This window comes from Arachis stenosperma, chromosome 6, assembly GCF_014773155.1.
Source record: "Arachis stenosperma cultivar V10309 chromosome 6, arast.V10309.gnm1.PFL2, whole genome shotgun sequence".
NCBI classification, from domain to species: domain Eukaryota; kingdom Viridiplantae; phylum Streptophyta; class Magnoliopsida; order Fabales; family Fabaceae; genus Arachis; species Arachis stenosperma.
Genome location: NC_080382.1, coordinates 129,993,118 through 130,011,616, shown reverse-complemented (window position 1 = coordinate 130,011,616; position 18,499 = coordinate 129,993,118). Strand labels below are relative to the sequence as shown.

The window sequence follows — 18,499 nt, the reverse complement described above, 5'->3', positions numbered from 1 at the left end:
CGAATAACATATAAGCTTTTATATTTTATATAAAATTATCATGTTATCTATAGTAATTAGCCAATAATATAGAAAAAATATCTATCTTGGACATATATTTATACTATCATCGAGAATAACATCTATATAATTAATTTAGCATTAATCTTATAATTTCACATGTCAAATTATTTAACTTTACAAAATAAAAATTAATTCATATCAATAGTCTAAATTCTAATATTACATATCCTATTTGGAGAATAAATTTTATTTTACGAATATTTATTTATCTATCTATCAATTTAATTATAATCTATAAAAAAATTAAATAATGACACAATAAACACTTGACACATTAAATAATTTTTAATATTGTCACATGCATAAATATTTAATGAAATTATCATTTTATAATTTTTCTATCATCATATTATTTTTTAATCTTCTTAGGTAGTGTTTAGCCTTACTTTTTAATTTTTTTATTTTTTATTTCTACGTAAATTACTTTATACTTTTAATAACAATATTATTTTTTTAATAGATATAAATTTGTTAGTAAAACTGAATTTATTCTCTCTTTTTATTCTCACTTATATTCACGTTTATATAAATCAACATTCACTTCATATTTTTTTTATCTCTTTTCACATAATCTTATGCCTTTCACTCTTTTTCTTTTATCATTACTAATATTTTACACAATTATTTAAAAAATTAATTGATGATTACAGATTTACCGTTCTTTATTTTAGTTTGCTAAATAATTTGTTTACTATATGTTGAGTGATGAACTTCTAAAACACTATAATATATGAAATTCTTACAATGTTTTTACGTTTATTTTTGTTATTTTTGATATAATTGTGTTTATCAATTTATATTATCTCTGTTACTTATATATTATTTCTATTTTTAACAATTTATATATTTTTTTATACTTTTTAGTTATAATGATAGTATTAAAAAAGCATGATGCCATGATTCATGGATGTTATTTTTAATTATTGAAACATTATATTCAATATTTGCATTATATCTAGTAGTTTCATTCTTGCACTATAATATTAAAGTTTGCTAAATATATATATTAGATGATAAACTCCTTGACTCCTTTAAGCACTAGAATGTATAATGTCTTTATAATTTTATTTAGATTTAACATTAATTTTTAAGATTTTTTTATTAAATAGTTTGTTATGTATAAAAATTAATTAATTTTGAGGCCTGCTACACATACAAGACTTTTTGGCTTACAAGTCTTACAAGTTGGTACAAGCCTAACAAAAAACACGCATTACACTCCTACATTTAAGAGTAAATAAACGCACGTTATTCAACCACTTCCTGTTTCTAAAGCGCGCTACTCACCATGCATTATAAATGACTCTTCTTCTTCTTCCTCCATGAAAATGAGTTTCTCGCCAAATTTGAAGATAATGGAACTTCAGAAATACACCCAAACGATTACAGAAATACACCCAAAGGATTACAGAAATACATCCAAAGGATTACAAAAACTACACCCAAAGGATTTAAGAAATACACCCAAAATTTGTTGAAGTACACCTTATACATAATTCAGAACTCTTTCTCTTTCTCCTCCTCATCTTCTGCTGCTTCTTCTTCTTCAAAAATGATTTCAGAGTTTGATGTCAAAAAATAATGAAAATGGAGAATAACAAAGAAAGAAAACAAAGAGAAAAGCACATAAATGAAGAAGGAGAAAGAGAAGGCAAGAAACGAAAGAAAAGAAGAAGAAGAAGAAGAAGAGGAAGAAGAACGTGCTAGTACTTATCAAATCTGTGTTAAATAGTCTACCGGTTTATTATCTGAGCCTCTACAAGATGCCAAAGGCTGTTGCAGAAAAACTGATTTCTTTGCAGAGAAGATTTCTATGGAATAAAGAGGATGAAAAGGATGGTATGGCTTTGGTTAAGTGGGAAGTGGTTCAGGCCCCTAAGAAATTAGGTGGGTTGGGGGTTGGGGATGCTATGATAAGAAATTCAGCTCTTCTGTTTAAATGGTATGGTGGAGGTTCTCTAAAGAGGAGTGCCCCCTGTGGAAGAAGGTTGTATGTTCCTGTAACAACCTCAGTCCAAATGAACCCCTGTCCTCCCAGGAACTACCTACCCGAGGTGGCCCGTGGAAGGATATCTGTCAGTTACAGTTCAAGAGTCAAGAAGTCCTACAAAAGATGCTTACTGGGTTCTCCATGGAGGTGGGTGATGGGAGACGAACTCGATTTTGGGAGGATGTCTGGATTGATGGAGGTTCTCTGAAAGACCGCTTTCCAAGGCTGTTCTCAGTTTCAAACCAAACAGGATCAATGATAGGAGATTTTGGGTTTTGGGATGGGTTAGAGTGGAGATGAAATTTTCAGTGGAGGAGAGAATTATTCCAATGGGAGTTGGATCTAGTAAACCAGCTTCACTTCACTCTAAGACTGGTCAAACTTGATCTTGGGAGAGAGGATAGAGTTGTATGGAAGTATGATAAACAAGGAATTTTTTCTACTAACTCATTTGTGCAGGTGTTGCAGGTGGAAATGGCTCCAGAGGATATACATAGTTACAGCTTTACTAGGACCATTTGGAAAGGCCTTGTCCCATCCAGAGTAGAGTTGTTCGTCTGGTTTGTCCTAGTTGGCATGGTGAATACGAAGGAGAGGCTGAGTCGACTTGGGATCATTCCCCAACAAGATACTTTGTGTGTTTTATGTAACAGTAATGTAGAATACATCCATCACCTATTTCTTGGTTGTAGCTTTGCTTGGCAGGTATGGTGTGCTTGGTTATCATATGTTGAAATGCATTGGGTGTGCCAAGGTGCAGTAAAAGACCACTTCCTGAGTTGGACTGAGAGCTTAAGAACAAAACAGGAATGCAAGAGATGGATGGTGTGTTTATGCGCGATCATCTGGAACTTATGGTTGGAACAGAATCGCAGGATTTTTCAGAACAAAGGAAAAGGGGTTGAGGAGATTATCAACATGTCTGCGTTGAGCTACAAGGAGTGGTTAGGGGTTGACCCTTTCTGTTGTTGATGGCAATGCCGGAGATGACAAAGGGGGATCTACAACTTCATTTGTTCGGTCTATTTATTTTAGTTTTTTTTCTTTTTTTACTTTACTCTTTCTATGCTCATTGTCTCTATGCTCCACCTGTTGTGTTGAGCTTCCGTTCAAAAAAAAAAAACGTGCAGTAAGAAGAAGAAGAAGGTGTAGTGAAAACGTACAGTAACGGTTGAAAAAGGAAAAAAAGAAGGCAAGAAACGAAAGAAAAGAAGAAGAATAAGAGAAAGAGGAAGAAGAACGTACGCAAGAAGAAGAAGAATGTGCACTTGTAAAAACTTGTATAAAAAAACGCTTGTATGTAAAGAATTTCTCATTAATTTTAGTTCCGCAAAATGTGCAAATTTAAATAAATTTATTAATATATTAAAATAAAATTTAAGATAATCTCCTAATGCATTATTAATCTTCTAGGTTTTTAATATTATGCCACGTAAACTTAAATGACTAGTTAACATAATTTACTTATTACTTATTTAATTAAATTATTTTTTAATTTTTTTATTTCTACTTCTCATATGCCTTATTATTCAAGTGCCCCATTAGGTTAGAGGCAATGCTTTTGAAGGTAACCATTAGAAAGACGTTGCTTATTCTTACAAATAAACAACGAGCTTTCAATATATTGCTTTCACTATTATGTTTCGACTTTCGACTACTAATAAGAAGGGTAAAAACTTAGGTACAGTCAATTTAATGTGAAATTGATATTTGATTTGACTAAATTTTTATCTAACAGCTCTTAGATATCAACTTCACGTGAAGTCGACTTCACCTGAATTTTTATTTTATAATATTGTCTATTCTTTTTGAAAATGCAACGTGTATAAACGTTGCCTCTTAAACTAATTATATAACTATTGAAAGCGTTGCTTTTTTGGCTAAAATATAAAACCCTTAAAATAAAGTAAAATTTACAATAGAATTACTTTCGCTTACGTGTGTAATCATTTAATTATTAAATAAATTTGTACAGAATAGAATAGACAAAATCTTAATAACTAATAAATTTCTAATTAAAATAAATATTATAAGGTTCATCTAGCGTTTCAAATACATATAATCATATTTGCCAATAATTCTCAAAACAAAATAATAATCCATGTTTGCCAAAAGTACACATATAATGTGCTTGAATATTTCTTCTCCGTATTTGGCCTATCCCATATAAATTCTTTTGGATTGCTCTTTACCAAATAGTGCGACAAATTCATTTTCAAGTGTCTCCAACTTCTTAACAATCCTTAAGTTTATTCTACTAGAAAAATATAATGAATTTTAAACAGCCACGTAATCTAAATCACCAAATATAAAATAAATTGGGCAGCAGCATAATTTTAGCGCAATAAGAGTCAATTAATTACAAATTTTAAAATGATACAAGCTTATAACAAGATAATTAACCTATAAAAAAAATATAATCTGATCTATATAACTAAATTATGCTAAGTTATCGTCAGCCTAACTATCAGATAAACTGTAAAATGTGTATAATCCACGATAAGCATCTCAACTTGTCTTGACACAAGGGCCACATAAACAGTAAAAATGAAGTGTGTAATAGAGTATAGAATATAGACTATAGAGGAATTGTGATCACATGCACTTGTTACTTGTTAGTTGTTACCTACTCTTAAGTTCTGATCTTAGCACTTTTTAGACATGATCATGTCAACATCAACAGTATAAGTCACCAAATGTGCAATCTATTTTTCAGCCAATTTCATTTTCTATATAAATCATACACTAAATAACAATCAGAGGCACGCAAACAAATCCAAACAAGTACTTACAAAACCTATACTCTCTGACTATGAGGAAGTCACAGAGGATCAACAACAAAACATAGCCAGTGACTATGAACTGGGTGGGATCTTCTGTGATGGTAGTGACGGCATTTCATTTTTCTAAAAAAAATTAAAAAGCATTGTAAACAAGAGTACATGAATATGCAATAATAATTAGTTTTTTTTTTCTTCTCTCATATTTAGGATTTGCATGTTGGTTGTAATTTAGTTTTCTTAGGAATTTTTTTTTGTTATTATTGTTAATTTATCCTATTTATAATCTTGTTAATACTTGCCTTTGAAAAGAAAAATGCTTCTCTTTACTTTTTACAATTGTCCTGTTTTACATAAGGATAAGCACAAGAGAGAGAGTTAAATCCCAAAATAGTCCCTGAGATTGGCGTTTTGTACTGAAATCATTTCTGAAATTCCAATTGCACCAATTACGTCCCTGAGATTGAAAAAAACGCACCATAGTAGTCCCTGACCCATTTTTCATTAATAACGTGATGACATGGCATGATGACGTGGACTGTAAGTGACACGTGTCACTTCATGATTTGGCCACGTGTAATGGTAGGATGATGTGGTGACCAGTGACACGTGGCATGCTGACGTGGATAGTTGTGCCACGTGTCATAATGTTATTTAGCCACATGTCCGGTTGTGCCACGTGTCGCAACAGTATTCGTCCACGTGTCATCCATTATGCCATCATTGTATATGCACCAAATTAGTCCCTCACTTTGCATTAAGTGACTCATTTTAGTCCCTGAAATTGAATGTCATGCACCAAATTAGTCCATTCACTAATTTTTTCTCATTTTTTTAAATTTAAAATTTTAATATCTTGGATACACTAATTTCAATTCTATTTTTTCATATATCATTTAAATACAAGTGCTTTTATAAAAAATTTTAAGATTTTAGTTTTAATTATATAATTTTTTTAATAATTTAATATTGGTAAATTTTGTAATATATAAGTATGTTATTATAAAAAAATAATTATATGATTGATTAGACACATTTTTTCATAAAAAAATATGTGTTTTTAACAAGAAATTAATAATTAAAATAAATATTTTTTTCTTATGAAATACACGTTTTCGTTATGTATAAATGAGCTAGATTGAAGGCACTTCAACCACCCTCATTACCACTTTTGATCTCTGCAGTCTAGACGAAAGAGGTCGGAGATGATAATGAGGGAAGCTTGAAATGCCTTCACGTCAACTCCAAGACGGCGGCTATTAAAGGTATCCGCAAGAAAAAAAAATATTTTATAAAAGTACTGAAAGAGGTTGGAGATAGTAGTGAAGGTGCTTGAAAAGCCTTCACGTCAACTCCAAGTCAGCGAAGAGGGTATTCGCAAGAGAAAAAGTATTTTATAAAAACACCTTTATTTGAAGAACGTGTGAAAAAATAGAATTGAAATTAATGCATTCAAAAATATTGAGAATTTTGAATTTATAGAAAAAAATGAGAAAAAATTGATGAAGGGACTAATTTGGTGCACGAGATTCAATTTCAGGGACTAAAATGAGTCACTTAATGCAAAGTGAGGGACTAATTTGGTGCATATACAACGATGGTATAATGGATGACACGTGGGCGAATACTGTTGCGACACGTGGCACAACTATCCACGTCAGCGTGCCACGTGTCACTGGTCACCACATCATCCTACCATTACACGTGGTCAAATTATGAAGTGACACGTGTCACTTACAGTCCACGTCATCATGCCATGTTATCACGTCGTTAATGAAAAATGGGTCAGGGACTACTATGGTGCATTTTTTTCAATCTCAAGGACGTAATTGGTGCAATTGGAATCTCAGGAACGATTTCAGTGTAAAACGCCAATCTCAGGGACCATTTTGGGGTTTAACTCCAAGAGAAAGTATGCAAAGGGAAATGGATTATTGCATGCAAGAACACAATGTATGAGTTTTTTTTATTTCAAAAATATAAAAAGCAAATTAAATATGTAACATACTATATTTATCTTTTTACACTTATTAAATAATATATTGGGAAGAGAAGTGTGTTGTTCAAAGTCATGTAAATCTGATGTGTTTCACACTTTCATCCACATGTGATGCAAATAAGTCAAACTACTCGATTTGCTTGGTCACATGTAAAACAAATACTTATATGTTAATAATCGAATCATCCGATTTGTTTGGTCGTGCTTTCTGCTTTTGATTAATTGTAATAATGTGGTATTTCATATCACTTTACGATTCCAAGATTTTTCTAAATTGGTGATACTAAATTACTAATTGAACTCTTTCAATTACCAACACGAGCACAGCTCTATTTTTAGCTGATAAACTTGACTTCAGAAACTGAACTTACTTTGACTTATATAGGAAGATTTTGGTGCTTTGAGTTGAATACTTTCAAACATAAATAATTCTCTTTTCAAGTACACGAGTGGATAAGTAACTGCTTCTAACTACGGTTACATTTGCAATTGTTTACTTAAGTGCTTATCACTTTCGGTTCCACTAAACAATGCTAGTGTTAGTAATTTTACGCAAGGGCACAGTGGTTAGGAATGATAGGTGTATTTATAAGGATTCTCGGTCTATAAGTAAAGTTTTCTTTCATCTCTCTTTTTATAGGATTTGATGCATTTCGACGTTTGTCACGTGAATAAAAAATAAAAAACAACGGAAAAAAGAATCAAATGTTTTCCATATATCTAATATTAAATCTATAACTTAGTATTCAAGGTAATTCAGGAGTATATACATACAAAAGGAATATATTTTGGAGCATAAAATTCTGTTTTTGCAAATTCCATTGATTAGGCAAGGCCATACACTTTCTAGAGCACCACATAACAGTGCCATCAAAAGTGATTAGTGCATATCAAACCACAGGAAAGAAAAAGCAGCAGCAAGATTAATTAATTAATTAAGGAAAGAAAAATAAGAGTTTATGAACAACAAGAAGCAGCTGCTCTGGATCCTTCGGCAGGTCTATCAACAAGAACCATCCCTGCTGGGTTCTGAGCTGGCTGAGCCCTTGGCAACCTCTTTGCTGTTTGGTTAACACAACCAATTCAACAGTCAGCAAAGTGCAGCACTTCATTGCGAGGCAAAATAAAAAAGAACAATAATAACAGTATGTACAGAACAATTTTCATACTTCTAGAACATTAAATTTTATTAGAATAATGAAGAGCAGCAAATAAATAAGTTGCATGCCATGCGGCACAACAACAAAACTGGAAAACTAGACGACCCTTGCTGGCGCAGAAGAGAGAAAGCAATCCAAGAACGTAGCCATAGACTATCATAAGGGCAGGTCATGTCAGTGGTTCGGCCAACAATTTCATAATTAATGAACAATTTATGAATTCTTAAAACTAGTCATGAAGACAGTATCAATTTTTTGGCCTGTAAAAGTGAAAACAGATATTTCCTACAAGTGAGTGTTTTTTTCCTATTTAAACTGACATTACCCTCAAATTCTTTTTTTTTTTTTGTACTGAAATTCAATTAAAGAAAGATGGAGATATTTTAGCAAAGAAGGATGAGGCAATTTGGAGGAAATATGTTATTTATGTGTTTTGAGAGTTCTGTTTCTGTTTTTTCTTGTTTTGTTGTTTCTGCTATGTTTGGAAGTATGGTATGCACTTTCTGGGGTACTCTTCGCTCCTTGCTATGTTGAGTTACTTATAAAAGAATAAAAAAAAATCAATTAAAGCAACATAGGATATGAAATCCTCATCAAGTAGGCCATGATATATAAAATAGGAACGAACTCTCACCTATTTCATAAAATATATCATTAACATTGGCTGCAGTTTTTGCAGATGTCTCCATGAAAAACAGACCATTTTCCTCAGCATATACGCGTGCCTCCTGCAATAACCATAGTTAAAACATATGAACAGAGAAGTTCATGAAATGTCACTATGATATATTAGTAGAGGCATATCAAATATGAAAGAGAGAGAAGAGGAGGAGGAGAAAGGAGGGGGGGGGGGGGGGGATCAATCGTTGAAGAACAATGCAAGCATGCTCCAATCACAACTACGTATTACAGTTGCATCAAAATTTTGATACAATGAGCCTGCATGATAAAATCAGAATTACTGCAGATACTAGATACACAGTTCAAGCCAAAAAAGCATGTCCATTTTTCCCTTTGCAAGGATGCATTCATAAAGGTTCATAGGCATGTCAAGCTTAAAACCACTATTTTCTTTTTCTAAAAAAAATTCTTCGCCAAGAATTCACGGGTCAATTTCATTTCCATAGCGGTCTATAGTTTAGGACCAGAATCAGTAGTCTCCTATTGTTCTTTTCTTTAACCTTTGTTTGCAACAAAGTTAAGAATATCATAAATTTATACAGCTAGCATGGCATAAAAGGAATATAAGAAAACGATACTTACATCAGCTGTCACTTGCCTCTTATCTTCCAAGTCAGCTTTGTTACCAGCAAGAGCCATGACCATGTTAGGATTCCCTGTAAGTACATTAATTGAGAAGCTACTTAAGCAACTACAACTGCCATAATCCCCGAACGACTAAGTTTAACAGAGAATGGCTAAGCAAAAGTAGCCCTTGTTAAATATATAATAATTTAGAGCAAAGCCTCGAGTGTTACTTTCTCAACAATCATTTTGACCATTATTTTTTTGATATCCAGCATACATTGTTAGATAAATTCTAAACGCAAGGGGTGTGTCTGGCTTCTAAGTTTTTCTGTTCGCAATAATATTCTCACTCACAGGATACAGAATCATTCTCACATCATCTCATGCACAATGGGTCTTATGTATGCGTTATTCTACTGTAAAGCATGACTCCAGAGTTTCATTTAACAATTAACTTATTCTACCCACAAGTTCCAATAAAAACACAAACACGAAAAAAAAACAAATAAATAAATAAAATTATTGAAGTTCAAGAATGTGTTTTTAGGGGGGACTCTTCACAAATATGCCGCATCAATAACATTTTAAATGGTTTATACCTAGTTCAATCTTGATTTGTAATTTATACTTTTACTTCCCAATATAGAAAAGAAGCATAAGAAAACCTTAGAACCAATGAACTAATACCTTGCTTTTGAAGCTCTTGGACCCACTTTTTGGCTCGAGTAAATGAGTCCTACATGTAAAACATAGAGGCAGTATAATTGTTAGAAGCAAATTATCAATCCTCTGAAATAAACCAAAGGACACAATCATGCTGGTAGATTTGATATACTCATTTAAGGAAAATATGAAGTTGACCCATCATAATGACTTTCAGTATTTTGCACAAATTAAGCTCCTACAAACATATGCTCATATATCCACAAACTTCCAAATATAAACAACCAAGATTTACAACCATACACTTTACCAAATTTCACAAGCCTTGTAATGAAATCTATTAAATAACCTCTGATCAGTCATTAGTTTCAAATTAAGGTATGGCATAGACCTCAATCACTATTACGCTACAATGTTCTGTGTAAACTTTGGGTCGAAAAGAAACAAACAGGTATCCTATTAAGAAGCATCATGCATATAATAATGTCTAAAAGGTAAGATGCAATCTCATGGCAAGGATTGTTCTGGAAACTATGGAAATACTGTAAAACAGCATTTGACTATGTATACACCAAACACATACAATCCAGGGTCAGAATGTTTTCAAAGTTACTATTATTTTTCAAGGGAATGTAAAGATATAAGGATAATCATATTTTAGACACTTTAAACCTCAATCCAAAAACACATTTCCAGCATCTAACAAATACAACAGAATGGGCATCTTGATCACCTAATTGAGCACAACAAAGTTGTGATTTGAGACCTACCATGCATTATAAGCAAGAAAGAAGTAGCAGCACAAAATTACAAGCCAGAAAAAGCTAATTGATGTAGACCAAATATTAACAACTCAAAAAGGTATTCAAAAGAGTATTATACCGGGGTAGTAATGTCATAGACAATGATAGCAGCAGCAGCACCTCTGTAGTACATGGGTGCCAAGCTATGGTATCTCTCTTGCCCAGCTGTGTCCCAAATCTCGAATTTCACTGTCGCATCATTGACAGCCAATGTCTGAGAAAAGAACGCTGCACCTATAGTTGATTCCTGTGACAAGAATAAAACCACAAAAATTCAGTATGATGATCCCCACCTTCTGTACATTCAAGTCTTGTCACAAAATCAAAGCTCCTAAAACCATCAACGTTGACACAATCACCAGGAGAAGATATCTTCTCTGAATCTCTCCCGTTCACATCCCAATTTTTAATTTCTTCTCGGCTACTATCTTCAGTTTCGAAAAGCTAGCAAATTGGTCTCAGTAGCCACCAACTATCATAACCTTCGTGATCAGATTGAGCTTCAGCTTTTCGCAACCAGCTGGAATTCCCATATGATGCACCCCCCCCCCCCCCCGGGGGGGGCGGGACCCAAAAAAAAAAAGGATTTGATTCAAAACGAATAACCCACTTCTAATTTATCGAAACACATGCCGGTGATCAACAAACCCAATAAACTTCAGCAAATAAAGCAAGGAAACCCTTAAAATTTTAGAACTTCCAACTCCAAAACGAGGAAATACAAAAAAGGGGTTTAAAAAAAACCTGAAATTCAAGAAATTGACCCTTGACGAAGCGCAAAACGAGACTGGATTTTCCGGCACCCATATCCCCGAGGAGAACCTGATGACATATATATTAAGAATATTAAAAATACTAAACAATTAAATTAAAATCAAGGGAATTATCGAAGGGGAAAGAGATGGAGCGAAGAACGAAGGTGAAGGGTAAAGGACCGACCAATTTGGCATTGAGATTGTTGTGGCCGATCGTAGCCATTGGGATGAGAATTGGATCGATCGGCAAATCGAAGAGAAAAACCTACGACCCAATACCCGAAAGATTCGAGCTTTGTACTCCGCGAATACGCTGAGGATTTGGAATGATAAAAAAGAGACGAATAGAAAGAGAGAATGTCTCTTCCGCTGAATAATAATAAGTTTATTTGCTTTTCGCTTACGGTGGGTTGTTTCCTTCGTTGCTTGCTGCGTCGGCGTCCAAACGCTTTCGTTTTATTTGTTTTCTGTCGTTTGGCAGAATTCTTTTGGGCTTTAATTTTATTATATAAAGAAAATTCATTTATTTTATTTAGACGGTTGGTGTGGGTTGATGCTGACATGCAAATTGCAAATGCAAAAATTGGTTTTGCTTATATATTGGGCAAGTCCAATAAGGAAACACCATGTTCGTACTTCCTACGTAAGAAACAACCAAAATTTTGATCCCTTTCCAGTTTTCACTGTGTTATGTACAGTTTGTACACGTTAGTGTTGCCTGCTATGTTCTTGTGGAGAATATATATAGGATTCTTTGACTGCTACCATCTTCCACCAATTTCATTTCATTTCAATTGGGATAGCAATAATGGCTACACTGCCACTGAAATATACCATTACCGTTTAGAGAAGAGACACAGATGGAAGTTTCAATGCAAAGGCTTATATGCGACAGCTAAATCATACGCTTAAATACAAAGCCATAAGAGGGATAGTATCCGCTCCATTGAGCATATGTTTTGTGTTGTTGACCAGCTACCTCAAAGGAAGCTTCGTGGATGCGTCATGCATTGTGTGATTTGTAATTAAAGCGCTTCAATATTATTTTAAAAAATATTAACAGTTATCAAAATTTATCATTTGTATGCATCACTTAATTATTAACTCAATTATTTAATTTAATTTTTAATTTAATAACCTAACAACATATTTTATTCTATATTTTTTAAACATTAATGATTAACTGATGACTAAAAATAATAAATTGTTATAATTCTCTAACATTCCTCTATTATTTTAATGTTATAAATACTATAAATTCAGTTTGCTTGCTAAATATTAATTTATAATTAAATTCGAGAGATGTATACGTAGCAATAATAAAAATAATTGGTGATTGATTTTAGACAGAATTCCAAATGATTACGACCACAAACCAAATAAGTACAGAGAATTGATCCGGGAAAAGATAACTTAAAGGAATCCTTATGTTCAACAAAGCAGGATAAGACGAAAGGGTGTTATCATACACAAGAAATGTTAATTTATTATTTTCAATTGGTCACAGATCACATCCTAGAAATCTGAAGAGGAATAGAAGTTTCAAGCATTTCATGCCTGAGAGATGAGACAAGAGGGATCTTTTCCAATTGGCCTTGTTTCTCCAAAATGTGTCTCTGGCAATTCTCAGCGGCCATAACACCAGCAGAGTAAGCTCCATGCACTGATCCCTGATTATCCAAGCTCACAGCTTCACCACCAAAGAATAGATTACCTAATGGTGCGCGAAGCTTGTCATACACGTCAGTTGGCTTTCCAACTAAATCATATGAGTAGCAACCAAGAGAGTTTGGATCTGTTCCCCAACGTGACACAAGATACTGAACCTGCAATCATCCAACAAAACAATTTATCAGGCTCCAGCAACAGAGTGCAAAGAGGAGAGCATGTATGAGAACAACATGAGAAATGAACTTACTGGCTCACAAGCATCAGGGAACATATTCTTGAGCTGTTGCATTACAAACTCGGCAGCTGATTCATCAGAAAGCTTCTCCAGGTCATAAGCAAACCTGCCAGCTGCCATATAGACGAGAACGGGATGACCTGTTGCTTTGTGGAGATTGAGAAAATAGCCACAGGCATAAGAGGTTGGGGCAACAATGCCCAGGAGTTCTACATTAGGCCAAAACACCTTGTCGAATCTTAGGGCCACCTTATTTTCATTGCCCACTCCAAGATCCGAAATGGCTGAAACCTTCCAATCGGGCAGTTTTGGCTCAAATTCAATCAGATTGGCCTTTAGAATTCCAAGAGGAACGGTTATAATGGCAGCATCAGCGACAAAGTTCCTACCACCCTCGATCGTAACCATTACCTTATTGTAACCACTGGATATCTTGGTCACCCTACATAGTGAAGTTTGCATAAGGGTCAAAACTTAAGTGTCTTATAGATGGTAAAACGGTCAATCTGCTACCGAATGCTACCAATGTCTCAGATTTAAAAGAAAATCATACAAGTCCCCAAATTACGTTGTCACATGTCTAAAAAGAGCTAGCAAAAGGATTTGTGACATATGTTGTAAAACAACATATAATTAGCAGATAATCTAATTCTAGTAGCAACATATTCAAATTTTCCATTGCCTAATATTTCTCCCAAGTCAAAAAAACATTTTGCTTCTCTCCCTACTTATTGCAAGTCCTGTCATAGAATTATGAAAAAAGTGATTTGTATGCATACCTGTGGTTTAAGCGTATATCAATATCTTTTGCAAGAGATTTTATAATAGGGTCATATCCTTGCACCATAAGTCCATGGCCACCAGTTAGGACATGTTCCTATAATCAGGAAAATAAAATGTAACCAAGTAAGGATATTTGGATATTAGTTAGTTTTAAGTTGATCTTTGCATTCAGATAGAATATAAAAACAACCAATGCACATTATATAATGATCGGTCTGAACAATCTGTCAATTTTACAAAAACTTGACATTTTTAGGCTTCTACTATCATACTCAACTCACAGAACTCCATCATATATTCAATAATAATCTAATCCAATCTAATCAAAGGCAGGTGGCAAACTAACTTTACGAAAAAATGATATTTTTTATCCTTCAACTAATATTAATATACGATGGTACTTACTTGGTCCCAGGTTTTCAGTGATATCATATCCGCATCAGCAGCAAACCAAGCTTCCATTCTGCATATAAACCATTGCAGCACTTCATGGGCAAGTCCTTGTTGCCTGCAAAAAACTTTGTCAGTTACTTTCATATAACTTCAAGTTTCAAAACTCATAGCCATAGATAATATTATTATACTAAAAAGTACCTTAGTTCTGGATGTCTGTCTAACACGATTGAAATTGCTTGGGAAACTGACATGTCATCAGGATTTTCATCTCTTACCTTCCCTGTCTGTTATCACAAGCAAAGAAACAATTAGGCTCCAGCTAAAGATACTCACAATCACATTCTTTACTGAAAAACCAAAAACCATATTAAGGAAAGTGAAAAAATCAACCTCTTCTAGTATTCTCTTAAAGGTGTCTCCGACTTCAATAACTGTCTGTTGTGGAACTTGATGACCATTGATGTTGAACAGCATATAACTGGAAACGCAATGAGTTTGCTGATTAGCATGAAGTACTACTAGTATAATATAGTGACTCACAATCCCTCTACAAACAAAGAAAATATGATGGCATACATATTTATTCATTTGGCAAATTTATCACATTTATTTATATGTTATCGTGTAGATTCACTTAAAATACTATTGCTTTTGATTCTAAAAATTGCAAAAAATTCCATTCCAAACCTTAAAATGCATCAACCTCAAAAATGATGGATGATCGTTACCTTTCCAAATCATGGTCATATAAGACAGAGTTGTCACCACTGGTTCGGTATAAAGTAAGGCCCAGACCACGTATCAATGGAGCCAAGGGATTCTCATTGCAAACTCCATGCAACCTGGAACATAGCACACAGATCAAAAGGCCATGAATATTATTATTGCGCACAAAACACTCTATACAACAGAGAGACAATTCACTGGAAAAAGTTGTACCATGAGGCACCCATGTCAACTGGACAACCAAATGAGTAGTCAGTATGAATCCGGCCTCCAACTCTGTCCCGTGACTCGAGTACGGTTACCTAGCGAAATCATGAAAATATGTTAAAATAGAAAGCAAGAAGAATTATTTTCTAACCTAAAGAGATAGAAAGAATGAATAAGGAGAAAAGCAAATCATAATGATATATGACACCTTAAAAGATGCATCATAGAGACTACGTGCAGCAGCAACCCCTGATATCCCAGCACCAATTACAATAACAGAGGGACGAGATCTGTGTTGCCTCTCAATGCGGGAGGCAATGGTACCTGATCATTGGACACAAATTTAGAAAGAGAAAAATATAGAAAAATAAATGAAGAAATAAAGACAATGCACTAAACAAATCATGTGATCCAAAATGTTTCTCACTTTTTCCAATTCATGAGAGCATAAAAAGGAGAATGAACAAAACATTAAAACAACAATTCCCATCCATCCCATTGTAAACAATAATATCCCATTACATTTTGTAGCTCAACTAAGACCATAATTATTCCTAAACCATTGTTTAAAGACAGATAGATCTTATCACAAGATTCTAGACAATAGTTACTAAAAAAGGTCCTCAATTCATACACAACACATTGTGATGATATCAACGCATAAACAAAACCATCCAGGCCCTTAAATCAACCAGTAGGATCAAAAGCCAAAATTCCAAACTTTTCAAACAAACATTATTATCATCAGGAAATAGGCAGGCAACTGAGCTTATAAGCCAATGAAAAGAAAATCCAAACTTTACAAAGATAAAATAATAAAATAAAAAATATATATTAAGAGAACTAACCATCAATCAAATTGGTGGAAAATAAGTCCTCAGGGTCCATACGAAACAGCAAAAAGGGCAGTCAAACTGTTGAGACTTGTGAAGATCCAATAAGATCAAGGGACAATTACAGAGAGAGGGTGTGAAAAAGACAGGATTTTGATTTGGAGAGAGAATCAAATAAAGGAGATCAACAACAAATATCAAACTTTTTCCTTCAATTAGAATTGGATTCAAGATTTAAAGGGTGTATAGGAACTGGAAAATTAGAGACTAACTGGGCTGAATGATAGAAAATCAAAATGAGTATGCCGGCAATGAAGCGGCTCAGGTTGGAAGACAAACTAGGTTTCTCAAACCGGCTCATAAGGTTAGCACTTTTTCAACCAATTTCAAATATTGAAACTTATCCCAATGGAGATCGCCGGAGGATCAACGACTCTTGCATAAGATCGATGAAGAATTGAGGTATCGAACGGAAAAGAGAGATATTTGGCAAGGGTAATGCGCTTTCTCTCTCTAGCTTCACTACTTTCTCTCTCTTGATAAAAGACAAGATACTTTTTAGGGCGAATGGCAGAGGTATCGAACTCTTCTACAGCTTTGGGGTATTTATAGTTGATTTATTTGGCCTAAGATATTTAAGATTTTTTCAATTATTTTCCAAAGGGGTGGTTTTGTCATTTTTGTATAATGGGGACGTAAACCTAACACAGAGCCTGGCTCTCTCTCTCTCCTCACTTGCTCTGCCACATGCATGGGATATTTTTGGGATTTAAATTTTATTCAGGTGCAGTTTAGGAATTTCAAAGAATCTAAAACAGGGATGCGAATAATATTTTTTCTGAAAATTACGAGTTATGAATAGCAGAACCTTTTCTTTTTTTGTGTGACTTACTCTGTCTAATTTAGGACTGCTGTTGTATAATACTAATGAAAATTAGTCAACAAAAAAAATAATACTAATGAAAAATTGAAAACTAGCACACAGTATTTATTATTTTTGTATTAATGAAAAATTAAAATTAGTTTTTCTAAAGTCTACTCTTTTCAAAAGAAAAAAACTGGATAAAAAATTTTGAGAATATAAATTTAAATTTCCATTAAAAAATTTGAATTTGAAAAGAATAAACTACGAAATTAACAAAAACAATGTCAATAATATTTTGAACTTTTATAAATAAAAAACATTAATAGATTAAATTAAAACCATGAAAATAGTTAGTATATATATATATATATATATATATATATAATTCCAAATCAGCCAAAAATAGAATAACTTAATTAATTAAAAATATAATAATTATTTTATTTATTTATGATTTAAAATATTAGTTATTAAATGTTTTATCACATTCAAATTAGGAGGAGATACGTTCAGTATCATTGCAATATGAATTAATTCAATTAGCTTCCGTCTCTTCACATTTCTTCTCTCTCCAAATGCCTAAAACATGATAAATCAGAAAACAGATTCAGAACCATCCAATTTATAAAGAAAAGAAACATCCTAATATCTAATATAAGCATCATCTAGTAGAGATTTTGAATTTTCACCCAAAAATATTTGACTAATTTTTACTATAACCATTTTGATTTCCTAGCATTATATATATATATATATATATTATGAAAGAGTTTAATTTCATTGAATAACAATCGTTATATACAAAAGTAATAAACTTAGTCATAAAATCTATCGTGATTTACTTACTCTAATTTAAACAATAAATAATTATTTTTTACTATAAAATATTTGGACACTGATAAAATTGATCATAAAAAATTAAAAATTAAAGTTATACTCATATAAAATAAGTTTTGATCGATAAAAATGACTAATTCTTAATTTTTTGTTAATAATTCCATAAATACTTTTTTTTTTCTTTTTTTCTCATCTTTCCATAACCACCACCACTTCTACTGCAAAAATGTAATGTTTTACTAAATCTACTCCTTTTCTTTCATCTCTTTCAGATAGTTGCATCTTGCATTTTTGTTGCAACCACCACAAATTTAAATTACAACAACAATTCTAGACATGTAATTATAGCGTGACGAACCAACCTACCTAAATGTTAAAACACGCACTCTAGTGGGAGGCTCAATAGAACCTACCGCGCCAACCTACTGCCTGCAGTCTCGCCATCGGAGTGAGGAGCTGTTGTGGTTGTTGTTGCCATTTTTGCT

The 18,499-nt window shown here is 33.1% G+C and overlaps 2 protein-coding genes across 2 annotated transcripts; both read right to left on the bottom strand.

Annotated features, from left to right (window-relative positions):
* Positions 1 to 7,526: 7,526 nt before the first annotated feature.
* Positions 7,527 to 11,957, bottom strand: LOC130935203 (ras-related protein RHN1-like). Its single transcript, XM_057864814.1, has 7 exons — positions 11,646 to 11,957; positions 11,451 to 11,528; positions 10,786 to 10,953; positions 9,928 to 9,976; positions 9,256 to 9,329; positions 8,627 to 8,720; positions 7,527 to 7,893 (listed from the first exon to the last, which is right to left on the bottom strand). Exons 1-7 carry the CDS (start codon positions 11,682 to 11,684, stop codon positions 7,790 to 7,792), a joined length of 606 nt encoding a protein of 201 aa, XP_057720797.1. The 5' UTR covers positions 11,685 to 11,957; the 3' UTR covers positions 7,527 to 7,789.
* Positions 11,958 to 12,768: 811 nt separating this feature from the next.
* LOC130935202 (probable polyamine oxidase 4) lies at positions 12,769 to 16,900 on the bottom strand. The gene is made up of 10 exons (XM_057864813.1): positions 16,328 to 16,900; positions 15,688 to 15,803; positions 15,486 to 15,574; positions 15,275 to 15,388; positions 14,937 to 15,024; positions 14,745 to 14,830; positions 14,556 to 14,658; positions 14,147 to 14,244; positions 13,380 to 13,809; positions 12,769 to 13,287 (listed from the first exon to the last, which is right to left on the bottom strand). Exons 1-10 carry the CDS (start codon positions 16,365 to 16,367, stop codon positions 12,970 to 12,972), a joined length of 1,482 nt encoding a protein of 493 aa, XP_057720796.1. The 5' UTR covers positions 16,368 to 16,900; the 3' UTR covers positions 12,769 to 12,969.
* Positions 16,901 to 18,499: the final 1,599 nt, after the last annotated feature.